The 27812-nt window shown below is 36.6% G+C and overlaps 2 protein-coding genes and 1 long non-coding RNA gene across 7 annotated transcripts in view; 1 reads left to right on the top strand and 2 right to left on the bottom strand.

Annotated features, from left to right (window-relative positions):
* Positions 1-1421, bottom strand: part of LOC308698249 — a 34021-nt gene extending 32600 nt beyond the window's left edge. The window contains exons 1-2 of the long non-coding RNA XR_014031038.1: positions 1162-1421; positions 699-845 (exon numbers count right to left, since the gene is read on the bottom strand). This is a non-coding gene — a long non-coding RNA (uncharacterized lncRNA). The remainder of the gene's footprint in view (positions 1-698; positions 846-1161) is intronic.
* hddc2 (HD domain containing 2) lies at positions 816-7735 on the top strand. The gene is made up of 6 exons (XM_081378178.1): positions 816-910; positions 986-1107; positions 2134-2236; positions 2317-2385; positions 2487-2625; positions 7273-7735. The coding sequence occupies exons 1-6, from the start codon at positions 866-868 to the stop codon at positions 7407-7409; spliced, it is 615 nt and encodes a 204-aa protein (XP_081234304.1). The 5' UTR covers positions 816-865; the 3' UTR covers positions 7410-7735.
* Positions 7453-27812, bottom strand: tpd52l1 (tpd52 like 1). Of its 5 annotated transcripts, XM_081378173.1 has the most exons (10): positions 27667-27797; positions 26196-26237; positions 25750-25773; positions 16381-16496; positions 15566-15714; positions 12410-12511; positions 11418-11450; positions 9471-9509; positions 9098-9158; positions 7701-8930 (listed from the first exon to the last, which is right to left on the bottom strand). In XM_081378173.1, exons 1-10 carry the CDS (start codon positions 27722-27724, stop codon positions 8808-8810), a joined length of 747 nt encoding a protein of 248 aa, XP_081234299.1. In that variant the 5' UTR covers positions 27725-27797; the 3' UTR covers positions 7701-8807. The 5 variants fall into 5 exon arrangements, with proteins under 5 accessions (XP_081234303.1, XP_081234299.1, XP_081234300.1 ...); XM_081378174.1 differs by lacking the exon at positions 11418-11450; XM_081378175.1 differs by lacking the exons at positions 25750-25773; positions 26196-26237 and having other exon boundaries at positions 27667-27781.

Below are 27812 nucleotides of genomic sequence, written 5' to 3'. Positions count from 1 at the left end.
ATATATATATATATATATATATATATATATATATATATGACAGTAAAAAAGTATTGACCAACTACATTAGTTAACATGAACTAATAATAAACTGCACGTACACAGCATTTATTAATCTTTGTTAATGTTAATTTCAACATTTACAAATACTTTATTAAAATCTTGTTAACATTAGTTAATGCATTGTTATACACAATGCATGATACATACATGAACAATGAACAGCTTTATTTTAATTAACTAACATTAACAAAGATTAACAAATACAGTTACAAATGTGTTGCTCATTGTTAGTTCATGTCAGTTAATACATTAACTAATGTTAACTAATGAACCTTATTGCAAAGTGTTCCTAAAATAGTAATAGTAGTTATTTGGTCTATACTTGCCAAGCATGGTAGTGAATGATTGCCATATTCATGTTATTTAAAAAGTAATTATCCCATGGTATATGTCAGAGTAAACCAAATGTTGTATCATGATATGCTTTGATACTTTTTAATTGGTAAAAATTTGATTTAATTCATTAAATTATATGAAAATACTTATTTAAATTTTTAATGATAAAAAATCTATAAATATTAAAAAAGATGCACTGAATATGGCACTGTTTTCTTACATATAGGAACGCTCGTTTTATTCATAAATTGTAACCTATCTATCGTGTGCATAGAATTGATTATTTTTGAAGGACTTACAAATGTTGTTTGACTTGACTCCATTGACTTGCTTGTATTCTGTCACCATCTAGTGGCGGCTGAATGTCATTACTCTCTCAATTTTCTCTATTGGACGCTGTGGTTTTACATCCGGGTCGTTGACGTCGGCACTCTGCATTCTATTGGCTGGAGTAACGGTCAACGGAATGGACAACATGTTACAATTCATGAAATTAGTCGGACAGCTTAAAGTAAGTGAAATTCGTAATAGTACAATGTTTTGCAGGTTAACATGTATGCTATATTAACGCTTGCTTGTGTTACAGCGCGTACCACGAACAGGATGGGTGTACAGAAATATCAAACAGCCTGAGAGTGTGTCTGATCATATGTACAGAATGTCAATGATGGCATTAACAATAAAGGACATCAGTATCAACAAAGAAAGGTTTGTAAGGGGTCATAAAACCGAGGTTTATTTACATATATGTCGAATATTTACCTTTGTTAACGTTGATGTTCTTCTGTTTATTTGTGAATGCAGGTTGACAGTTAAATCCACAGGCACGCGCTTATTCACATAAGGTTGAGAAACAGATGAACAAAATACTAAGTTAACTAATCCTCATCGGGTTCTTGTGTTACGATTATAAGTAACTTCAACGACGTTGCAACGTGTTTTTCGATAATTTCCATAGAATTGTGTATTAATCTATCCAAACAAACACAGATCCTTGTTGTGAGAGAAACAAAAGTTTGTGTGGCAACAGTTGCTAAAGCATGATTGGTTACTAGCGACTGTAAGGCGGGGTTTTAGAGAGGAGTCAATTCATAAGCATTCATACTTGAAGTGGATTGAGATTGATTGACATTTGTGTAGTTCACTTGATTCATTCACTGTTGTTCGCTTCATTAGACTCATTTATCCTTCTCATCGAGTTTTATTCATATTTGTGCAGTGCATTGAGATTCCTTCAGATTAGCGCTGTTCATTTAGATTCATTCACACTTGTGTAAATCATCTCATTTAAACGTTTTCGATTCATTAGGATTCATTCACACTTGTGTAAATCATCTCATTTAAACGTTTTCGATTCATTAGGATTCATTCACACTTGTGTGAATCATCGAGATTCATGTACACGTGTTCAATTCATTAGGATTCATTCACACTTATGCAGTTCATTTTGTTTCAGTCACACTCTTTCGATTTATTTCTATATCAATTCATATACATATTCATACCAGTCAAAGTTTTAATTTAAAAAAAAAACTGTTGAGGCTAATGCATAAATGTTCTAGAAAGCTAATTTCAAGCAACATAAATTGTACAAAATGTATAAACATCTTTACAATTCTAGAAGTTTAATACAATTATTTATTTAAAATAAAAAAACAAAGATGTGCAAAGTAAATAATAACGATCAGTTCATTTAGATGCATTCACATAACTGATCATCTCTTCTCTTCACAGATGCATGAAGCTGGCTTTAGTTCATGACTTGGCTGAGTGTATTGTGGGAGATATTGCTCCTGCAGACAATGTTAGCAAAACAGAGAAGCACAGAAGGGAAAATGTATGATGGTTTTAAGTTTAATTTTACATTTAAAATATTTTGTTTGTGTACATATTAAACATTGAGATCTTTCTCTTTAGGAGGCAATGGTGCATATCACAGGCCTGTTAGATGATGGCTTGCGGAAAGAGATTTACAACTTATGGGAGGTCAGTAAATGATCAAAACGAAACCACAGGACCAAGTTTTTTTTTCTTTTCTTTTTTTTTGGTTTAGAATGACATTATAAACTGGACTGCATCCCTCATAGGAGTATGAGGCTCAGTCCAGTCCAGAAGCCAAACTGGTGAAAGAGTTCGACCAGCTGGAGATGATAATACAAGCTCATGAATATGAAGAGTTGGAGGGCAAACCTGGAAGACTCCAGGAGTTCTTCACCTCCACTGAAGGTTTGATCTTGTTTTCTAACTTCTAAGCTCAGGATCTAATTAGATAAGTAATTCTAAGAAGAGCAAGCAAAGTAAATTGTATTAGATGTGCCTAACAGTGGCCGTTCACTCCTATAAAGAACTGCAAATGAACAAATCAATTCTGTCTCACCACACATATTTTTGAATAGGCCATTTTGCAATAACTTATAGTTTTCATACTTGCAATTATTGATTTAAATGCAATAGCTTTATATTAGGGGTGTAACAGATTGTAGCTGATCCGCACAGATATGGCCCCACCGTTCGGCACGCATGTGATTCGCAGAGTAATTGCAAAGTTTGACCATCATAAATTGAAAGTTTATCATTTACATTTTAGATTTGTTTTTAAGTCCTGCCAATTTAAACACTCAAGCGATTTTAAACCATTCAAGCGCAAGATGACAAAGCAACACAAGACAAAGAGAAAATTGGCTTTAACAAATATTAATTATATTTAATTTATACACTGACGACTCTGCAGTGCTATTTTACATTTGATTATTACATTTTTGTACCTGAATACTACTGTTGGAACTTCCTGAAAAGTACTGTTTACTTGAATTTTATTAGTTTGGCTAGTAGAGTTTGCTGTGGTATTGAAGTACTTAAGGTGTTCTTTAAATAATAAAAAGAAAACAAAGTTATATTTGTCTTCCCCCACCCACTTTTGTTTGCTGATCGAAAAAAATTATCCGATCAATGTCTCAAAAAACACAGTATGAGCCGAAACCATGAGTTTATCCGCGATCTTATGAAAAAAACTACACTACCCACAATCCTAAGCATAGCAGCAGCGTCTGCTGATTGGTCCAACCCGCTGTTACCATAGAAACGTTTACCTTACTGGCGAACGGCCCGTCGCTGTTGTTGTAGTGCACCGGGTTGCTTTTGCGTTAGGACGTAGACAGCCATACCTCAGCTTTCACGCTTTTCCACTTGAGTTTTCATTTACCAACCGAACCACATCGTCATATGTGACTTCAGGCAGGTTGCGGAAAGATTTGGTCCAGCAGTATCTATCGGACTCCGCCATTGTAAAAAGCTAACCGGAAGAGCCGTATCCCTACTAAAAGACGCACTTCCGGTCTTCAATTTTTCCGTGACATAGGCCTATTACAATGGCAGACTACATCGTCTTTCTGCAAATGTTTCTCCTGGCTTTGCAATCCTATTTTGGGGTCAGAAGAAAACATTTAGTACACATTTGTGCTGCTCGTCTGGATTACTATAGACGGAGGTTATGTTCGAGAAGAAGTTCGACAATAACCCCGCCCCCAGCCCCTGACGTAAGCATGACGTGGAAAAGAACGGTTCTAGTCCAGCAAAGAGTTGGTGCCGCCCTGGAACCAATTTTCCTGGCCGAGAACCAGTTCTTTGGCTGTCGAAACACAAAGAACTGGTTCTCGAGTAGACACCGGCTCCGAACCGGCACCAGCACTGCCTTGGTGGAAAAGGGGTATATCTGTCTAAATCAGGGGTGCCAAACTCGCATGTCCTGATTTTGCAGAATTAGATGCGTTTATCCTGGAACAACATGCCGTTTTAACCATATCCCTGCCCCTAACCCTACGCTAAAGTTATCTCTAAAAATTATAGGTGAATCACACTGATGTAGAAGCACTTAAAGGAGAACTCCGGTCAATTTTAACATTGAGCTCATTTTTTTGTACATTTGGAGTGCTGTCAATACAGAGAACAACGACAAAAATCGGTGTTGCCTACACTAGGCCTGTCACGATAACAAATTTTGCTGGACGATAAATTGTCCAAGAAATTATCGCGATAAACGATAATATTGTCGTTCTGAGACCATTTTCATTTCATATAATTATAATGGCATAATAATGCAGGTACACCTTTTCAACGATCTATAAACTTTTATTTCTAAAGAATATTAAACATTGAAAACGGAAAACATTTTAAATATCCCAAAAAATGAACAAAACAACCAAAAACAATGAAAGCAATGGACTCTTAGTGTCTGTTAACAAAATAAATGTCTGTTAATAAATAAAATGAAACAAAATTGCACTTCAAAAAATATTAAACATTAGGCTTTAGACATTATTAAATAGTGATACATTCCATAACAGGCAAAACTGACAGTTAGGACCTTTGTAAACAAATAAAAAAAAGCCTCAACAAGCCATATCGCACAATTTTGCACTGTTACTCCTGTTACTTTGTCCTCCTGTTACTTTGTCAAGTGATTGTGTACTGTCGGGAAGGCATGCTACGCACTGAAAATACTTGGTTAGGATTAGGGGTGAGGAGTGCGTGCGTATTACACGCCATAAAGAGCGTATCATATGCACGCAAAAACTATTTTTGGCGTATAAATGGCACGAGAAATAACATTCGTGGTATAGATACGCATTTTCATGTGATCGGGCTCGCTGTCGCAACTCACAACTAGCGTCTTCTCTCTCTCCCGGCAGTAGCCGCAAACACTCCCGCCGGCGCTTTCCCATACAAAGACCATGTGACTGAGCGCCGCGGCGCCGCCTTCTCACACAAAGACCATGCAACTGACAACAAGAGGGTTCACTCCTCCTATACGCTAAAGAACCGAGCGAGAGTGGTCATCCAGTCTCTTTGGTAGAGAGAGAGAGACGAGGAAAACAAACAAGCATGCAAATGGAATTATCGCGGCCGGAAAAATTATCGAGCTCGTTTTTTTTTATCGTGCGATTAATCGACTTATCGACTATCGCGACAGGCCTAGCCTACACCGAGTTATTCTATTTTTAAAATTTGCACCCTGTTGACTTCAATGGGGCAAGTTTTAAACCTGCTTTTAGCCTCTTAACATCTTTGATGTGTCATTACAAGTGCACAGAAAATGTGAGTGATTCCTTCTGAGTGAACACGAGTGAATCTGACTGCAGTAGATGTGAAAGAAATGTATAAAAATGATGTTATTTAAGCCAGCGCAAATACCTGTGTTTACATCCTGTTTTCTGGTGAAGTCCAAAGTAATCGATTGCCGAGTTCACGCGCATAGGTTTAGTACCTATGATCACGCACGTGAACTCGGCAACTCGACTACTTTGTTTCATTTTCTACCTATCTATATACGCTACTATACAGTACATCTACTTCCGTACCGTGATTCCCATAATGCATTGCGGCGTGACGCAACGATCCCGAGCTCTATTATAAGCGTGCTTACCTCGCGCCTACATTTGAATGAACTTGAGCGCGAAAAAGACGCGATATGTGAACTGCCTCTTGGCGAGCGACTTCAATACTTTTTTGCTACTTTGTAATAACTTTCTGCGGCCAGCGTTTCTGGAAACGAACGAGGGTAAAATCTTTTTTTAGACCTGACTAAATGAAATTTAAGACCGCGGATGAAAATCTGGCTGTTTTTAAGACGTTTTAAGGCCTTAAATTTCAAGTTCAGAATTTAATACTTTTTATTACCCCGCGGGAACCCTGTTATTGAGAAATACTGTTGACCGGAAGTTCTGAATCCCTACTCCGTGTTCCGGAAGCAGGAAGTGTGACATAGGCCTATTGTTATGCCAGAGAATCCGTAGACAGGCTCTGGTTATGCTTGAAGTTGGCGCAAGCGTTTCTGGGAAAGCTAAGACGTATGGCAACATACACAGTGACGTTTCTGGGAAAGCGAAGACGTATGGCAACATACACAGTGATGTAACGATGTCATTCGCTTGGCTCTCTAGTCATTGGAAAAACAAACAGGTTCTGAGAAGGTTCGCAAGTTGAACCAACTTTGAACCAGCACCAGTTCCGAACCAGTTCTTTTTTGGTGGAAAAGGGGTAATAGTGACATTTGTCTTTAGGACATACACTAAGGGTGTTTCTCAAAACCAAGAATGCAAAGAACGGACTTGTGTTCTTGGGGAGAATGCTCTTGCTAGTTGTTCTTGGAAGAATGAACTCACAAGGTGACGAGCACACAGAGCGCTGCTGACAGTTTGAGACAATGTGTTCTTGCTGGTATTGCGCAACAATACCCCCGCACAGACGCCGTCTGCATTACCCAAACATAACGAGAATTATTGACGATAACAGCCAGGCTTTATCGCCTAAGCCTACCCTCAGCTCAAGGGATTACTCTACAACTGTACACTATGTAATGTGTACACTAATAACAATAAAGCTACCTACGCTGGAGATTCTCACTTCAGAAAACGTTTGAGCGCATTTTCGATTCGCCATCAATTTTCGAAAAATGGCTATATTTGAAATCTACACAGTTGATTTCTCGCATCAAATGTTCTCAGAAGTGAATTTAGTGATGAAATAGCGTACGAAATTCTTGTAGAAAAACAACTTGCTGTACTGACCTCTAGTTCCTTGAATGCCGAAATGAATGCTGGGATATTTCTGCCGTCAAGTTCACACAACCTATGCTCAACTCAACCTACTCAACCTATGCATCCTCGGTAAAATGGGCGTGTCAAGAACACTTCCGGGATTTTTAACCGTTCTTGCCAAAATGCAAACTTGTGTATTGGGACGGTACTTAGGCAGCGACTGATGACGTTTCACAAGTCCACAAGAACACAAGTACAGACAAGAACGCATATTGAGAAACGGCCTAACTCTTTTGACTGCTGTATGACTCAGATGGATTTTCCCCTCTCATCACAGGCAGGTTCCATCACCCAGAGGTGTTGAGTCTGGTGAAGAGTCTGAATGAGGAAAGAGCTCGCCACATCGCTGCCAAAGGAGATAATGCTGCTGAGAAGACCACTGACACAAGCTCTCACACCCTAGCAACACCATGATCTCCATTCCTGTCAGGCAATGAAGCTACCTCCACACGTCTGTGCACAAGAGTGTTTATTTTGTTGAGATATTCTGTTTTATTGTCTTATTTCATTGTACAGAAGCATGGTTTGTGGTTGTGTGATGTTCCTGTTTGTTTAAATGTTCTGCAGGACATGGTTTGTTTCCACGGTTGTAATTTTATTAATAGAAATCGACCTTTTTATTAAAATCAAATGGGAATATCTGAAACTGTGTTTTTTAACTTTTCTTTTCTTTTGATCAGTATTTTACTGCCTTCCTGTATTACATTCTTTAATAAAAAGAAGATTTTATGACCACTGAACATGATTTTACTTTGTTAAACGCATCAAAACACAAGGGAAATGTAAACAACTCGTCCTGCAATAATTCTAACAACTTTCAAAATGTTTGTAAAGATAATCAGTTCTACAGTTCTGAAATTTTGACAGAAAAAGTGGAAAGCAAAGCATGAAGCAGGGACAACAAAAAAAGTGAATCGAAGGTCTTTGCAGAAGGTCTTAATGATGAGGGAACAGTAAAACGAATCCTCATGTTATGGTTTATGATTTCACTTCAGTTCACCTTTATTTCATGACTGATGAGCTGGGACTTGGTGACTTTGCAAAAAAAAAAACGTTTAATGACTAACATTATCAATGAACGCAGCTCAACACAACACTTTGAATAAAGATTTTGGTTATGAAATCCTCTTCCTTAAAACAACGATTGACTTAAATGTCAATGTTAAATACGTAAAGCTGCAACACATTTTACACAAATGTATGAAAAAAAAAACAGGACATAATAATGCTATACATTTTAGGTCAGTGACAATTATTGTTGCCAATTAATAATTCACACCAGGCATATTAGATAAATTAATAGACTGCAGTAAAACATATATCCTTAATTTGCTGTTTGCATCTGTTATCAGCAAACATGTGCTCTAGTTGTGTATACAGCAGGAAAAGGAGCGTTAACAGATTTATGACAGAAAAAAAGCAAGTTAACATCCATTTAGTTAAACATTCTTTCAAGTACTTCTCTTAGGATTGGATATTCAGCCATTATTTTTAGTCCTGGAAATGTATCATGCTTTGTTGCTGTTAACACAATGTTGAGTTAGTATAAATAATGATAAAGTAACGCAGGACTGCACCAAAGGCAGTCTCCTTGAAAAACATACATATATTTTGAAGAAAAGTTAAAGAATAAACATGCTCCACTTGGTTGTTTTCCTTCCGTACAAAAATACTAAATATTTTGCACGGATAATTCACCAGCACACATCTGAAGGCATGTATTACTGTGTCGTGGGCCCCTGGAGCAATTTTCACTGTGGTCTCCAGACCACTAGGAGGCATCATAGTTCCACCTGTAGACCTTTAACATCTTCAGCATGAGCGCTCACCGCTCTCAGTTACGTTGTTAGTAGGGGTGTCCTGGGCGCTGGCATGGGCCGCTGATGACAGGACCTCTTCAAAACTGCCTGCACCTCCTGTTCCTCCAACCTTTGACTGCTCACAACACAAAACTCTCATAAAATTGGATAGTGTGTTGACAACAAGCACAGTGAAGTTCAAAACTCCCAATGATAAGCTGATCAATTATTAACAGCACTGAACTAAGGGACAAACAAAGTTAGTGTTTGACCACTAATAAGGTCATTTTATGTCAGGCTTACCTTAATGTTTGAAACTGTGCTTTCGACTTTCTCCTCAAAGGACTTGAAACTAGGTGAGTTCCTGTGGAATAAAGACAATTTCGTTTTACGCATTTCACCAAACCTAATCCAACTCTAAACTTGGTCCATTCAAAATGAGTCCTAACATCCTTTTAGGTTTTACCATAAAAAAGTTTTACCATTAATTACAGTTATTTGATGCAACAAAACCACGGCGGTAAAATCAGACGGTATAAAACTCTCAACCTGTAGTGTACTGTTTTATATATGCATATATGATATATGTGGTATCACATTTTTGGATGCTTTAAAAAGTTTTATTAAATGCAATAAAAGAAATAAACATGCAAAGCAAGCTGTCACACATATTTACCTCATTGTAGGCATGCTCATTGAATGGCGTATAGAATAGCTGTCCCATGAAAGCATGGCCAAGCAAAAGAGAGGTTCAATCATCATCATGGACAAAGAAACACATTGCAAATAAGACACGTCAAATGCTAATAATCGAACAGTTATAATTCTAGTTATATTTAAGTTTCACTACATCTACACCACCGTTCAAAAGTTCGGGGTCTTTCAGATTTTTGTAATTCATTCCTGTGATGGAAAAGCTGAATTTTCAGCATCATTACTCCAGTCCTCAGTGTCACATGATCCTTATGAAATCATTCTAATATGCTGATTAGCTGCACAAGAAACATTTATTATTGTCATTAATGTTGAAAACAGTGACTTAATATTTTTATAATATTATTTAAAATATAAATCTTTTGTAACAGTAACAATATAGATGTCTTTAATGTCACTTTGTATCAATTTAATGCATCGGTGCTGAATAAAAGTATTAAATTCTTTCAAAAATAAAAATATTGACCCCAAACTTTTGAACGGTTTTGAACTTTTCAATGGACTATACGTATAACTATCCCATAAAGGCAAAGATTCCTGTTATAGCTATACTGGTAGAAAGCTGCATGTGAACTGGGTAACTGTACAGATCATTTTGCACTCTCTGTTTTCTATGCATAGAAACTAAACCACGTCCTTGATAAAAAAACATTTACTCAAAGCAGGTGGAAGAAAGGGGTTCTGCTATTTATCAAAGAGCATTACATGCATTATTTGTCATAAATAGTTCACAAAGAAAAGCAACAGATGCTGATTTAGTAAGTGGGAGACTTTGGATCTACATTGATTTGCTGAAAATAAAAAATAAAATAAGACCAGTCTATAACCCTATGCCATAGCCTCAGACATTGAACCATTTCAGATCTCATATTATCGATTCTAAAGAGTTTATGACTCCACACAATGTTAGAATCAATGTTAGGCTGACACTCATTGAAATTGTATTGAAATATTCATATTAACTGCTTAGATATTTGAATACCCCTTCAGACCCATATTGATTATTTATGGGAGTCCTGTCTTTAAGTCAGATTTAGTTTCTGCACCGTCACTGTTCTCATGCATCATGCAGATGCTAACCGAAAAGCAGCTATCGCTCATCTCTATCTGGGATCTATGAACACAATATCTTACCCAATGGAATGCGACCTTTGGTGCGCATCAGAGATAGGGAAAGAACATTGTAAATCATTTTTGCTGACAGATTATAGGCCATGCAACATTTGGTCATATGAGACTCAAACCACAACAACTGATTTTGTAAATGAATTTTAATACAGAGGTCACAAAAATTTATTTGGACACTTAAGTTACACTTAATGTATGAACACCAAAAAATAACTTTGGCCAACTGGCGTTAAGTTAATTTTTGGTCGATGCATGAAGTCAGTTTCCCTCAAGTTCACACAAATTACAAATACTTTGTCTTCATTTTTGAACAATTGTTTTGTCATGGGAAACCTTGTGAAATTTTCTGCTTTAAAAGTGTGCATCTAATGCAAAGGTATTCATACATTTTTAAGTGTGACTTAAGTGTACTTTCTAGGGCCACTGTATATTACATTTGCTAATGAACATTAACCATTCCCAATACTGCCATTTTTGGACTGATGAAGTAGGCTGAACGTAGCACTCAGGACTGCACAACAATAAGATTTATCATTATTTAAACAAAATAAAAAGTTCATTTTTGAAGTAGAAGATATTGATGAAATCCTGAGAAGCAAAAAGCATTACTTGTCATCCAGTGTGAACTGTATCATCATGCGCTCTGCTGCTATAGCTAGGAGCCGATGAGCATGCAAGGCTACACATTGTTCTTTGAATGTTCACTGCAAACATGAGGTAGAAAACCCCCCAGACACATGCAGAGAGACAGCGTCACACACTGGCAACCAAACACACATACCTCATGGGATACAGTACCTGAAGGCCAAACATGCTGAAGTAAAATAAGGTAGGAGGTATTGGATCTACAGTAAAATCAACACTACTTTGCTAAAGTAAATGCAGGAGTGAGTAATAAATTAGAACTGGGCTTCATTGATTTTCAGTATTATATCTCTGTAATTCATTAATGAATAAAATTGTCTTAAAATACACCAATAAGAGCATACAACATAATGAATATCCTTTAACACTTCTGCAAAAGTTCTTATATTTTGCCAATTTTTTATCTATATTTCTGACTTACCTAAACATCCTTAAAACAAGAAACTCTCATTTGATAAGCACTACTAATAATGCATATATATATATATATATATATTATATGTATAATAAATGACGTATGTGAATAAATATACTGTTATGCATACATATTAATATAAGCTTATTAGAAAAAAATATAAATGCATAACATATATTCTGACAACAGTTCTATTATAGTACAAAATGTTGCTTCTCAATATCTTGTTTTAAGAATATATATTCATTAAGAAAAATGGTTAATATATTGATTTTCTGCAGTGTTTAAGATGGCCATCTTTAAAGCATGACCATTATAATATAACTCAAACAAACTGTCAACAGTCAATCATTTATCACCCTGTTGTAGACTGTGACACTTCTGAAAGCATCTATTGTCACAGAAAGTCTCAACCATCCAGAAGCCAGTGAAGAGGAGCTGGTAAATTCTTCATGCCATCACAAGCTCTTATTTCTCTTCCAGCTGGATCTGCCTCCAATCTGGCCCACTGAAAGCTGCTTAAATGAGGCTTACATAACACAAACGTGCCTCTCAATCAGACTGTCCGAGGTAAGCGCCTCAAGACCACTGCCATTTCACTGTGCAACATACACAGCATGTGTGAACTATGTGTTTGTGAGAGATCCCTACAGGAAAAAAAAAACGGGATGACGGGACAGCAGAAAGAGACAGAGGGGGAAGGGACATTGTACCTAATATCCCCGAACTTCCTGGTGATGGTAGTGCCCAGGTTACTGAAGGCAGTTGAGGTCCGCTGTCCTGCCGTGGTCAGGGTCTCAGATGTCTTTTTGTATCTGCCAGAACAGTACAAAAATAACAAATATTGTCACTGATAAGTAAAATGGAACAAAATATTTCAGAAAAATATATATTTCTGAAATCTGATATACCCTTTATAGAAATCCTTCTTTAATCCAGTATCCATTTTTTAAACACAATACATAGTAGAAATGACCCCATGTACACAGTATATATACTCAGCAATGAAAGAAGCGTCCCTTTTACAGGATACTGTAGGTTTAATGAAAATTTAATAAAATCCAAATAAGCTTTACAAATCTTTATCGGAAAGGGTTTAACCAATTTTTTTCATGCTTGACCAATAAACCAAAAACAATTATTGCAAATGCACCTGTGCACCTTAAGACACTAACATTGTCCAGGTAGCAGACAAAGACACAGTTCCAATAGGACACCAAAGAGATCTTTTTACTGACTCTGAAAACCACCAGGAGAAAGATGCCTACAGGTGTGTGAACATGCCATGAGGACTGCAGATGTGGCCAGAGCAATAAACTGCAATGTCTGACAGTGCTACAGGGAGACAGGTGATCGTCCTTGCAGTCCCAAACCACATATAACCAACCAGATATGTTTGAGAACCTGCAAGTGCCTTGGTGGAAGAGTGGAGTAACATCTCACAGCAAGAACTGACCAATCTTCTGCAGTCCGTGAGGATGGACTGTGCCTTTAGCCCCGTTGTACCCTATATGGTTAAATCTTTAGTGTATGTTACAGTGCATTAAACATGACATTAAAATATTAGACATGCCAGTTCCCAAAGAAGACTGGAGAACAAGAACAAACTTTAAACCAAGTAGCTTACAGACACAAAAGGTGCCTTTTCTGAATTATAATCAGGAAGAACTTTACTTCACTTTTTCTGTATGATCTCGTACAAAACAGGAAGAAATGCTGCTTCAATAGAGAATACAAAAAGATAGTCCACAAAGGGAACAGTAGATTCATAATGCTAATTTCACTGAAATTTCACTGGTATCTGAAAAATGGTGTTATAACCTTATATTTTAAGGCAGGGCAGGGCCAATACAAAAAATCCTCCTCGTTGAGCCCGGATAAGAGTGAGTGACTTCCTATTCTATGCTTTTTCATAAATGTCTGTTTGAGAGTCCCATCACATTTTAGACAGCAAGTTAATCTAAACCAGTGTACTGAAGTCACAAAATCCTTTTGACCAAAGAGCTCCTCAACAAAACTCCCACATTTAATAACATTTTACACATACAGTATCCAAAGTGGCTCAGTCACAAGACAAGACAAAAACTTGCGTTTCTCACATAAAGCTATCTTATGACTTCAGAAGACTATAGTACACAAGTCTGGATTAGTTCTATAGTGACGTTATGTTGTCTAATTGTTATTGTCATGTCGTAAGGAAAAGTGCAGTGTGAACTGTGCGAAAAAAACCTCTTGTGTTCTATGGAAGACATACAGGTTTGGAATGACATGATGCTGAATAAATTATGAAAGAATATTTATTTTTGGGTGAACTAGTCATGCTACAAGGTGCATTTCGCAGCTTAATTATGTGAGGTGAATCACATTGATGACATGCTTTGAATAATAGCACATATAATAGCACTGACCCAAGAACAATCTACTGTAGGAGCTGGAAATCTAGTCAATTGATGAGAGAATGAGTCACTCAGACTAATACAGAAATGATCCAGATCGGTCAGAAGACGCCATCTGATCAGTTTGTCCCTCTCAGCCCATGCCAACTGCGACATGAGAAGGGCTTTTCATTTGAGATGCTAGTTACCATGACACTGTAGTAACTTAATGACCAGATGAACATGGGGATATAAACAGAGTTAGACAAACTTATTATCATATAAACATACCCTTTAATGTTATTCTAACGATTATAATGTTAAACAGTCATACAAAAAAAAAAGTTTAAGTGTCAAATAATTAAAGTGTCAATAGCGAAAGTTAAGTCCGGAGACATGGAATGTTAGTTTATAGAATTGTTCTATAAGCAAACTTTCTAGCAGATTTGATTTCCAAAAAATAACATTTCATCAAGTCAATCCACCAGAGCTAACAAGAATGGGCAACACTTTGGGCAAAAGTGTCTGCTAAATGAATTAATGTATAATAAATAACTGTTTTTCTGATATCATAAATTCACATAATCTTTGCTTATGAATTGTTTCTATTCATCATGCTTGTAACCTGAGTATTAATCTGTTTAAAAACAGAATAGCTGTTATTCACTATGAGAAGTGATTTTAAGTAAGCCTCTACACTATTTCCCTTTCATTGACAATAATAGGCCATTTGATCATGTCTATGTTCAGTGTGTAAGTATAAAGCGAAAGAGGGATGTGCAGGAAGCCTTGTCGCAATGACGTAATTACCGTGCAAATGGGCTGTGTGTCTCAGACAGGCGCTGTTTGTATAACTGAATGTGAATTGAAGTAGATATGGATCACATCATGATTGCAATAACCTAAATATACATTGACGCAGGGAAACACAGCAGTTTCAAAATGCTCTTTCAGATTGCAATTCATTCTCAAGAAGGAAGCATGTTATTGTTAATAAAAAACAGGGGTAACACTTTATTTTAAGTTACACGTTACTACATGTACTTAGTATAGTAATAACAGTAAATGATGCTTAACTACAAGTAAACCAAACCCTAATCGTAATATAGGAAATACATGTAGTTAAGTAATATTACTAAGTACATATTTGAGTAAGTTCAATGTAGCTACGTCACCTTAAAATTAAGTGTAACTTTACTGACGGCACTAACTACTGACGACTCAGAATTGGTTCTCTATTTGTCTCCATTTATCATGCACTTCGATCTTTGAAACTTTGCAAACCTTTTACTTTCACAAAAAGCTACATTATACGAAAGGTAATATCTGAGGAACTACTAGATTGTTAAAAAGTGTTTTTTTCTCCATCATTTTGGTCATGTGTCATAACCACCGCTATTTTCCTCTTGAAAAGGTGCATGCCTCTGTAGTCACAATAAGCCACAACGAAAGATGACATTAATCACAGGGTTTAGCAAACACTACTGTACTTACGCAGTGCTGGTCTGCATGTCGTACCAGCTCTTGCTGAAGTTCTGTCGTAGTTCACTCAAGGGTGTGATCCCTAGTATCTGTTTCAACTCCAAGTGACGTTTTTCTTTGGAGGCCAGGACTTGTTTCAAAGTAGTGATTTCTTCTTCTAACTGACAGAGGGAAAATAGGTCAAGGTTGGGGGCTGAGAAGCTCTTGTGATGCTCTTCAGATTTATATATAACAGTTAGAAAATGTACAACTGAACAACAAATAATGCAGTTTTAATTTGAATTGTCCACTATTTTTGTCCTTTCTGTCTCACACACAAGTACTGTGATACAGTTAACGTCAGCCTTACATGGCTTAATGGACTGTGTGGATCTGGGGGGATCAAATAGCCCAGGGAAAAAAATGGAAAAGCTTAGGTCACATGATTTCCAATCAAGGGTGTATGTTCTGTACGAGATAATGCAGGCCGTTTGTGCGGCAACAGCACAGTAAATTTCAGTGAATACAGTACAGTAAACTGGATCACATGTCAATACTAACCTAACCCAACCTAACTACACTTTTTCACAAATAAAAGTCATTTTTAAGGGTCAGAACAGGTATAAATACTGTATCTCCTTTGCACTTTTTACATTGAGTCACAACATGCAAAGAAGGAAAATGACAGATCTGCAGGATTTGCATACCATGCGAGACAATTTCTGCTTGAGCTTTGTGGCCTTCGAGTTCACAGAATAACACTGTTTCTAAGGATAAAACAGCTCTTAATGTGCCTGCACTGCAACTCATTTTCCTAGTTTACAGCCCGAAAACATTGGGGAAAGTACCTTAGTCAGTTCATTCTCCATTTCCTCTCGCTCCTCTTCTGTGACAGTGTTGTTGAGGTCCACCTCTGACACCATGTCCTCATCCACTTCCTTTAGAGACTCTTTGTCCAACAAACCTGGAAATAAATGTACAAAAATAGAAGAACTAATGTTATTGTTAACATGTCTCAGTCATATGTACAAATCTATGAGAACACATTCTTCACAGATTTGATTTCACAGAAATATCTTGTGTAAACTCGATCCACCATTGCTAAAAGGATGACAAAAATCTTAAACCATTTAGCCAAAAACTCATCATTAAAGGATAAGGGTGTAATGAATCAGATTAGTTATGTTTTCCTTTATATATTTATTTATCCCACTCCAACCTGAAAATGTACATATGAATTTTCAGCATCATTACTGTCTTCAGTGTCACATGATCATTCAGAAATCAGTCTAATATGCACATTTTCTGCTGAAGAAACATTTCTTATTATTATCAATGTTGAAAACAGTTGTGCTGCTTAATATTTTTGGGGATACATTTTTTTCAGAATTCTTTAAAGACTAGAAAGTTCAAAATAATGCCATTTATTTCAAATAGAATTTTTTTGTTAAATTATAAATGTCTTTACTGTCAAGTTTGATCAATTTAATGCATCCTTGCTGAATAAAAAGTATTAATTGTTTTTTTTAATTAAATCTTACTGATCCCAAATTTTAAATGGTAGTTCATATGACTTATTTATAAGTTTTCTGAAACCCTACAATTTCTTTAGCCCACATGTATTCAAATTGTGAGATTGCATTTAAAATGCTGGATGTAAACACCACGATGTGAATAAAATTGCCATATTTGCATACAACTTAACTTTTTGGAATGGAATCACTACTTTACTTGCAAAGTAAATTTATTTTTTGCGATATGATTTTCCACAAAATATAAATTCAGAACGGATGGAAACAGCTAGTTTTAGGTAAACTAAAACACAAGTTCACCCATTATGTTAAAGGTCCCGTTCTACGTGATCCCATGTTTCAAACTTTAGTTAGTGTGTAATGTTGTTGTTAGAGTATAAATAATATCTGTAAAATTATAAAGCTCAAAGTTCAATGCCAAGCGAGATATTTTATTTAACAGAAGTTGACTACATAAAACGGCTCGTTTGGACTACACCCCTCTACTTCCTGCATTACTGACATCACCAGAACCGTGTTTAGACTAACCTCCGCCCACAGGAATGCTCCCTCAACTCTACTGGCTACTTGCGCACTTCTTATAACTTAGCCTACTGTGTTTACTCAGCTCTTACGGTGATTTTCTGAAGTAAAACTGACGCTTCATCTTTTGTGTGATGTACAATAAACTTTATTAAACTCATCAGTATATGTTTGATCATCATTCAGACAGCAGACTTGTAGTAGGCTATTAATAAATAATGGATACATACAAGCAGATGACAAATACGTTATAATAACCGTAATTAAGCTACTAAACCATACCTGTTTCATCTCTATACAGCACTCTGACTCTATAGGCATTATTGTCCGACTCGAAATGAACGCCGTTACTGAGAGTTTCTGATATTATCATCATTCCGTGAGATGAAACTGTCCTGAGAGATGAAGCTCCGCCCCCTGTGCCGTCCAGCAGCAGCTCATTTGCATTTAAAGGGCACACACTGAAACAGGTCGTTTTTCTGAGCCCCAAAAAATGTCAATTTAAACATGCTGTAAAAAATTATCTGTTGGGTATTTTGAGCTCAAACTTCACATACACACTCTGGGGACATCAGAGACTTATTTTACATCTTGTGAAAAGGGGCATATAACGGGACCTTTAAATGGCATTTGCCAGTATACAGAAACTACCCCTCAGTCAGTGTGACAACAGCAGTGAAGCCTTTAAACACATTTAACCATCACCTTCTCTATGTAATTACCCTGCCTCACCCCTGAATGAAGGTGTATTTCTGCAGTTCTAATGAAAGGTTGTACACAAAAAGACGAAAAGACTGAAAACACCTTGCAAACATGCCACATCAATCATCTGAAGGTAACAGTTATATTAGAGCTTTACATGTTTCCTTTAAATGGTTAGTTCACCCAAAAAAGATTTACTCAGCCCTCATTTCGTCAAACCCGTAAGACTTTCGTTCATCTTCGAAACACAAATGAAGATCTTTTTCATGAAATCTGAGAGCTTTCTGTCCCTCCATTGACAGCTACGCAACTATAACTTTGTTCATCATATAAAGCGATAGTGTCTCTTCAGAAAATTTTGGACTAAACCACTCAATGAATTAGTTTTATGATCTCTTTATTAACTTTTTGAAGCACCAAACTCAAAGTGGTAGTTGCGTAGCTGTCAACGGAGGGACAGAAATCTCCCAGATTTCATCAAAAAGATCTTCATTTGTGTTCCGAAGATGAACAAAAGTCGCGCGGGTTTGGAACTACATGGGGGTGAGTAATTTATGACAGACAATTTTGGCTGAACTAACCTTTTAAGATCAGATCACATTATGAATCCTTTGAAGTGGTCAACTGATTTACAAAATGATGGCATTTTTACAAGCATCATGGAAGTATGTTTTGAGGCAACAAAAGGCTGATTTCATAATAGCTGACATGCTGACACAGAGACTAGTGACCAAAACAGTAGTATTCTCTCATGCATTTGAGGACTAAAACCTTAGTAAACTTAGTACAGTAAAGAGAAGAGGACATGAAAGTAGGAATATGGTTTGATTACCATAACTATCACTGAAAACTCAACCCAGTTCCCCAAAATCCTTTACTCAGAACACCATTATGCGTATCAGTTTCATTTCAGCATTGCAAGACATGCCTGGCATGGCTTACATAAATAAATACTTTACATTAAGTGTGTTTATTGAAGAGTGAAATTACATTGAAATTAAATTACAAAGTCTTATTTGTAAACTCAAACCCCTTGGAAAAAAACGGAAAAGCTTAAGTCACATGATTTCCAATCAAGGGTGTATGTTCTGGACGAGATAATGCAGACTGTTTGTGCAGCAACAGCACAGTAAATTTCATTGACTACAGTACAGTAAACTGGATCACATGTCGATACTAACCTAACCCAACCTAACTACACTTTTTCACAAATAAAAGTCATTTTTAAGGGTCAGAACAGGTATAAATACTGTATCTCCTTTGCACTTTTTACATTGAGTCATAACATGCAAAAAAGGAAAATTACAGATCTGCAGGATTTGCATACCATGCGAGACAATTTAAATAAATATTTTACATTAAGTGTGTTTATTGAAGAGTGAAATTACATTGAAATGAAATTACAAAGTCTTATTTGTAAACTCAAACCCCTTTAAAATTAGACTGTGAATTTTTCTTACAATTCACTTAAAACTGTTCTTTAAAAGAATTATGTTGGAGATCAAAAACTAAACCTCACAATAGCTAGAAAATGATGAAGCACAAATGCATTTGATATGCCTCCGGTAATGTGAATAAACGTTGAGGTTGTTTTTGTCCAGAAGGAAACAAGAGTCACATCTTGGAGGTCTGGTCAGTCATTACTTGGGAAACTGATTAGAGTGCTGTGGTATGAAACGCGTGATACACTTTCAGAGGCTAATGCAATCAGCAGGTAGAAGAGCAGAACGGTTTTAGCAAAAGAAAAGTGCTCAGGAATGAGATCCCAGATCCATCATTTACACCACACACAATGCCTATACAGAAGATCATATCTACATGTTTAAAACTAAAGCAAGATGGTTCAGTGCTTGCTATAAGACATTAACTTCAGACTAAGTATATTATGCATTTCCACTGCTCTTCATCTGTCCTTCAAACTATATTTGCTTTCAGCACACAGTATAACCCATTTAGATTTTCAGGTCTCATTAAACACCTTAACAACCATACATCAATTATTTTTTTAAAAGCTTAATTTATATGTCATAATATGAACAAATATGGTAACATTTTATTTTGATAGTCCACTTTTAACATTCAACTTTAACTTTGCAACTTTGCAAGTGTATTAATAGACTGTCTGCTTAATATCACTTTATTTTGATGCTCCCCCAAGAGACATTCTACTTACTATAAGCAACTTTGCAACTACATGTAGCCTAAACTTAGTCTACTAACCCTAACACCTAACCATAACCTAACAGTCTACTGTCACAAACTGCTCCAAGACTTTGGTTGAGGATCCAAACACAGCTTTCTAAGGGCAATTCAAAATCATAATCCATGTAACAGGCGATGGGTCAAACATACAGGCAAACAGTCCAAACTTAAAAAACAAGGTCCAAGAGACAGGCAAACATTGAAATACGGGAAAGCAGGGATAAAGACACGATACGGGTAACTCAGAAACGCAGTGTCACACTAAACAAGACTTTGCAATGAATGCCAGAAAACACAGAGTTTACCAAAATAAAGTGTAACCACAAAAATAGATTTTCTCCGCACATATTAACCTGATTATTTGTGATGAAATTTTAGTGGCCGTTTACACGACACCATTTTCATGATTAAATTAAGGGGCCATTTACGCGCCCCAATTTTAAACTAAAAACGTAAAACTTTTTATGCGTTTTCGTTCATTTACAATGACAACAACGTTTTGGGGGCCATTTGAAAATGCAAACTTTTGAATTTGGGTTTCAAAGTGCAAGTTTTTGAAAATGATACTGCTATCAACTCATTGTAAACTACAGAAACACAATTTTGTGTAAATGGTGACGTCATGCACATACGTATTACTTGTTCAGTCTATATGAATGTTAGCCCGGAAAACCAGACCTAAATCTGAAAGATTAATGGTCTGGCTTCGACTAATGAAAATCGGCCAGCTCGAGGGGCGGCACCAAGCATGCATTTGAAAATCTCACTGCACGCAATTGGATAACACTACGACCAATCACAACAAGTTATCGCTTAGCTTCCGGCGGAGCTAACTGGTAGATTAGACTCTTACCGTATCCGGTCGGCAAAACAGCAAAAACGCCCTTCTTGCAAAGGAACGATTCGAGCGCCGTCTTCTGTTCCTCTTTTAGAGAAAAAGTCTAAATCTTTCATTGTAGCGGCCAAAGCCGTTTCAAACAAATGGTGTTCATCCATAGCCATGTTGCAATGTTTACTAATGACTTTGACGTCGCAGCGCTGTCGTCATATCGCCTCTGGCCCGCATATATCAGATAACCCGATATGATTGGTGCAGCTCAGATAGAGGGGCATATTTAATGAGCATCATTACTCGACACCAGAGGAACTCGCTGAGCAAATTCAACTTGTGCTCTCGCGAGAACTCTGTATTACCAGGGTAGCCTATATGAGTGTAGTGTTTCTTTACAAAGTGATGTCGCCAACTACTGGCCTGGCATGCATAATGCCGTCGTTTTTGCGGACCTGAGTGAACGGAGATAATTTTGACAATAGTGTTGTCTGTACGCAAACAATTCAAAGGAAAAACTTTTCAGTTTTTAGTATATCATTGTCCTGTAAACGTACCCTCAATTAATTAATCAGCATATTATATAATTTAACTAAATGTTTTAATTTGGTAACAGACTTACAAAAATCACCATGGACAAATTAGCTTTGACTGTTTACATTTTTGTCTGGATATTTAAATGTCATATTATAATGGGAAACAGTCTCCAACATAGTGCATGTGTGGCTGACATTTACAATATGAAATAATCAGTATGACAATTCAGAGACACAATGACTTTTTCAGAGGAAAATCGCTGATATTAAGATATTAAGAAATTAACACTAACATGACAGTATACACACAAGAAAACACTATTTGAGACACTGCATACACCTCTACAGTATGTCTCCAGTCTGTAAGATGCTTTATTTGCTTTTAGATATAATAGTTTTTTTTATAGAATAAAACTGAGGGTTGGATCTTTGAGCATAACTCAGAAGAAAAGCAATTATTTCACAGTTCCACCGCCTCATTGTTCAGGTTGCCTAGTAACTTTCCTGATGCCTTGCATCAACCTCCCAATTACCCCATGAATCAGATTCCCTAAATCTATTTAAGGGTCTGTGTCTCAAATAAGAAGAAGAACAGAGGATCATTTTCATTATAAATATGTAAAATAATACCCTTTCTATTCCATTGCTTCAATACTGTGTCTACAGTCACTGAGAACTGCGTGATATTGAATTGATTTATTCAACAGCATCAAGATGAAATGCGGAGATATCGGATTTAAGCCAAGATCATTTGAAAAAATAATGCTATAATACAAAACAATTTTATTTTAACACCAATTAAAATAATAACATGGCTTCTGCTGAAAACCCCCAGCTAAATCCCGATTCTGATGGCAGATGGTTATACATGGTTTCTAGATCAACCTTGAATCTAGACTAACTGAACCTGAAGCTGGGAACCTGGCTGAGCTAGATAACCAAAGACAACTTCAAGTGGTTGGTCATCTTGATCATCTATATAAATCTGTATCTTTTTATTAGAAACCGTATACGGAAGAAATCATTCTTTCGAGTTGGTTCTTTTTGAATGAATTGGTTAAATCGGTTAGTTGAAACGGACTACTTGAAAGAACCGATTCGCTGAAATGAGTTTGACTTGTAATGACTAAAATAACAGTAAATGCAATAGAGGAGATAATCACAGAGAAACCTTTGTGCATTTTCTTTCAGTTCTATTTTTGTCATTAACGGGCCAATCAGAGTTCATCTTTCTCATGTTCTTATGTCTGGGTGAGCAAGTCAGAGTCGTGTCATGGTGTTCGGTGTGTCATCTGAGTAACTAAGTGTCCCTATAGGGCAGTGTGCTTGACGGTTCAGCTTCTTCAAGCTCACTGGACTATGCGCTACTATTCTGTCCAACCCTCTCAGTGTCCTCATTTTCCTTCTTGACTCACAAAGAATCACTTCACTGTCCTCAGAGGAAGATTGCAATGTGTGGAGGAGGAGGCCATTCTTATCCTCATCAGATGAAAAAAACATTACTATCACCCACTGAGAGGAATGAAAGACAACGGCTTTCAAACACAAACCAGAGATGAGTGGGGGAAAAAACAAACAATCTTGGGTAAATCTATGTATAACACTGCTGACAACTGAAAACAATGAATGAATCATAATACTCAAGTCAAAATACCCATAACCATAATACATAATGTTAATGCTTTCAGTTGCCTAATGGAAAGAAAACTATAAATAATAGCCAATAATAACAATTGTTCAGCAAGTAGTGTGAATGACTTTTATATTCATCTTGATTCATCAATGACACAAAAACTATCAATGGAAATCCAAATTCTGAACTTAATGCAAATCTTCAAAAAAATTAACAACTATATTAACAACTATATTAAATATTAAATCAATTGCATATATTAGTGTTATAGGCCTATTAGTATTATATACACTCACCTAAAGAATTATTAGGAACATCTGTTCAATTTCTCATAAATGCAATTATCTAATCAACCAATCACATGGCAGTTGCTTCAATGCATTTAGGGGTGTGGTCCTGGTCAAGACAATCTCCTGAACTCCAAACTGAATGTCAGAATGGGAAAGAAAGGTGATTTAAGCAATTTTGAGCGTGGCATAGTTGTTGGTGCCAGACGGGCCGGTCTGAGTATTTCACAATCTGCCCAGTTACTGGGATTTTCACGCACAACCATTTCTAGGGTTTACAAAGAAATGGTGTGAAAAGGGAAAACCATCCAGTATGCGGCAGTCCTGTGGGCAAAAATGCCTTGTTGATGCTAGAGGTCAGAGGAGAATGGGCCGACTGATTCAAGCTGATAGAAGAGCAGCTTTGACTGAAATAACCACTCGTTACAACCAAGGTATGCAGCATTTGTGAAGCCACAACACGCACAACCTTGAGGTGGATGGGCTACAACAGCAGAAGACCCCACCGGGTACCACTCATCTCCACTACAAATAGGTAAAAGAGGCTACAATTTGCACGAGCTCACCAAAATTGGACAGTTGAAGACTGGAAAAATGTTGCTTGGTCTGATGAGTCTCGATTTCTGTTGAGACATTCAGATGGTAGAGTCAGAATTTGGCGTAAACAGAATGAGAACATGGATCCATCATGCCTTGTTACCACTGTGCAGGCTAGTGGTGGTGGTGTAATGGTGTGGGGAATGTTTTCTTGGCACACTTTAGGCCCCTTAGTGCCAATTGGGCATCGTTTAAATGCCACGGCCTACCTGAGCATTGTTTCTGACCATGTCCATCCCTGTATGACCACCATGTACCCATCCTCTGATGGCTACTTCCAGCAGGATAATGCACCATGTCACAAAGCTCAAATCATTTCAAATTGGTTTCTTGAACATGACAATGAGTTCACTGTACTAAAATGGCTTCCACAGTCACCAGATCTCAACCCAATAGAGCATCTTTGGGATGTGGTGGAACGGGAGCTTCGTGCCCTGGATGTGCATCCCACAAATCTCCATCAACTGCAAGATGCTTTCCTATCAATATGGGCCAACATTTCTAAAGAATGCTTTCAGCACCTTGTTGAATCAATGCCACGTAGAATTAAGGCAGTTCTGAAGGCGAAAGGGGGTCAAACACAGTATTAGTATGGTGTTCCTAATAATCCTTTAGGTGAGTGTATATACTATTATAGTATTTTTTAAAAATGTTTTATTAAAATAATATGTAATAACATTTTAATAATAATAATATTTATATAGGCTATTAGTTTAATATATTTTATTGATATTTTAAATAAGCTTAATAGGTTTTTTTATTAATTACATTTTAGTTTAATATTCAGTAATTTTGTTAAGTGCTTTTGTCATTTTATTTTTAATATTTTTTTAAATTTTGCTTTAATTTATTTTAATTTCAGTCTTAGTAATTTTAGTACTTCAACTTACAAACTTATTTTATTATAGTTAAGACAACATTTCTAATTCTCATTAGTTTTTCATCTAATATTTATTTTATTTTAGCCTTATATCAATTAATGGACATGACTTTTAATAGTTTTAGTTAACATGCTAACTTTCATGGCACTAAACAACAAGTCTTAGAAAAGTGTGACAACTGGAACAAATCCTGATTTTTTCACAAAATGCAACACAATCTATTCGGAGCTTGAAATAAAGCAGTATAATTTAAGAGCATGGTTTCAGTGAAGAATTGCGTCATTTCTGGCCTTGCCGAAGTAATCTGAGGGATTTCTCCTTAGTCATTATCTGACTGGATTTAATTCCGTCTGACTGCTGCACAGAGACACGACAGAGTATTTAGTGACTGGCAGATTCCAGATGGTGAGGATGCAAAGTGTGTGTAATGGGTTGTTTTTATAACTCTAAGCTAAGCTACATCCTTCAGATGAAATGAGATGTTTCTGCGACCTACCTGCATGGAAAGTTTCTCTGTCTTCTTTGGTTCAGCAAATTGAAAATAAGAAGAACAATGCATGAAATGATTCATGAGCTGATGAAACACCAAATCCAAAAAGATTACATATGGCACTCACATTTTAAAGAACATGCAAGTACACAGACATGCAAATCAAACCAATGCTGACTCATTCAAGGAACCTCAACATGACATGCATTTGAAGATTAACAAAGGGTCTGTGTCTGTCAATCAAATAATATCACAATTCTAGGGTCTAGCAGTGTCTACAAGTTTTAAAATGTGCTAAAATCTCAGACTATTTCCATCTAAAAGCACCTATGTGAAAAAGCTGTAGACAACCCATCAGCTCAGAGGGGGAAATGAGTGATCTACACACACACAGACTACAGAGGTTGGGTTTGTCACATTCACTTTCGTTACATTGCACAGCAAGCTCTTACCCCAGTCTAAAGCTTCAAAAGTCAGTACGCTAGAGTACAGCTCTGTGAAGTACGATTGGCAAAACAAACAGATATTAAAGGTTGAATACACGAATGAACAATGCAGATGCACTGACTTTACTGAACATGTTGATTTAAATACATTTATTAAAAAAAAAAATTAAACTACAACTGCATAGGCTACTACGAATACACTGTTTTCAGGGTTGTACTGTGCCATCCAATACTATACTATACTATACTATACTATACTATACTATACTATACTATACTATACTGGGTTCAAAAATACGTTTGCTGAATTCAGAACTGCATACTAGATACTACTTGTACTATTACCATATCTTTCTATGACAGAAATAGCAAGAGTAGTATGCTAGTATGTTTTCAATTCAGCAACTGGCAACATTTCCAGTTCACAAACTGAACTAATAGGTTATACTTAAAATTTACTTGTATTTTGTCAAGTCAAAACTTGTATAAAATACACTATTCCATAAATTACCATTTAATTTAACTTTACTGTACTGTACTACTAGACAACAACACTGCAAAGCTACGTCAAATTCACATTTATTGTTGTAAATGACTGAGTTTTATTTATTGACATGATTTCATTTACTATACAATACACTATACTACTTTTGTTACTGTTAGTTTCTGAATGTTTACTGTAATATACTAAATAGGTTTGCTCATGGAGCACATATCAATGGTCTTGTTGTTACAGGTTATGGTTCTTTCTCGCTTCAGGGCAAAAAAGGACCACAGTATACCAACGTGTAAGAAGTCTTATTACACCGAGATAGATTGATGGTATTTATATGACTTTTCATTGCCCAACCCTGCAATTAGAGTTTGTTGCACTACATTGGTGGAGCAACGCAGTACCAGGTGCCAACAGGATGTCTATACTACAGTACTACTGTAGCCTACTTATACAGTTTTGTTTAGTTAAAGGCCAGCCAATTCACTGGTACTCCCACTGGAACATATCTGGTCACAAGATTTCAATTATTTAGCTCAGGATAATCACGTGGAAATGAAATGGAAAGGTCACATGGTTGTCCAGATCGGTGCACCTAAAGGAACATGAGAGGGAGGAGCTCCATCTAATTCTCTCATTTGTTTACGTGTTTTGGCAATAGATCCCTGGAAAAACTTGATCACGTGTCTGACTTAAGCTCATGCACATCATTAGAATGAAGCCTAAATGACTAGAGAAGTATGTATAGATAACTTTTAAGTAGCTGATATTTATATAAAAGAGTACTATTGGGCTAGTTATGTTTTAATCCATTTTATGTATTTTTCTGGTATGCAAACTTAAAAACAACAAAACGTGCCTCTTTACTCAAGTTATTTAAGGATACACAAAGTGAAACGATATTTACAGAAGTAGGCTATTCAAACACATTTCCAGGATTTTCACAGAACATAAGACATGAAAGTGATCGGAAAGTAAGCTCACCCTGTTGTCTGGGCTCCATATCAGCGGTACTGTGCAAATGTAGGTCCAGTACACGCATACACACGCACACACAGAGAACCTCTCGGTTTAGACAGAAATATCGCGTCCTACACAACCGTTTCACACACGCGTCTGCTGTCAAAACC

Source organism: Scardinius erythrophthalmus (assembly GCF_964197995.2).
Source record: "Scardinius erythrophthalmus genome assembly, chromosome: 11".
Lineage (NCBI taxonomy): Eukaryota > Metazoa > Chordata > Actinopteri > Cypriniformes > Leuciscidae > Scardinius > Scardinius erythrophthalmus.
This window is presented reverse-complemented; position numbering and strand designations above follow the sequence as displayed.

What these genes read in the sequence shown, in the direction of transcription:
- hddc2 (XM_081378178.1), top strand. Translation starts at nt 866, where the DNA reads ATGGACAACATGTTACAATTCATGAAATTAGTCGGACAGCTTAAA. An exon ending in ATCAGTATCAACAAAGAAAG is followed by an intron (nt 1,108 to 2,133) that starts GTTTGTAAGGGG and finishes TTCTCTTCACAG; the next exon opens with ATGCATGAAGCTGGCTTTAG. An exon ending in GTTCTTCACCTCCACTGAAG is followed by an intron (nt 2,626 to 7,272) that starts GTTTGATCTTGT and finishes CTCTCATCACAG; the next exon opens with GCAGGTTCCATCACCCAGAG.
- tpd52l1 (XM_081378173.1), bottom strand. Translation starts at nt 27,724, where the DNA reads ATGCGTGTACTGGACCTACATTTGCACAGTACCGCTGATATGGAGCCC. An exon ending in GACATGCAGACCAGCACTGC is followed by an intron (nt 12,512 to 15,565) that starts GTAAGTACAGTA and finishes CTGTTCTGGCAG; the next exon opens with ATACAAAAAGACATCTGAGA. An exon ending in CAGGTACTGTATCCCATGAG is followed by an intron (nt 9,510 to 11,417) that starts GTATGTGTGTTT and finishes TTCATGGGACAG; the next exon opens with CTATTCTATACGCCATTCAA.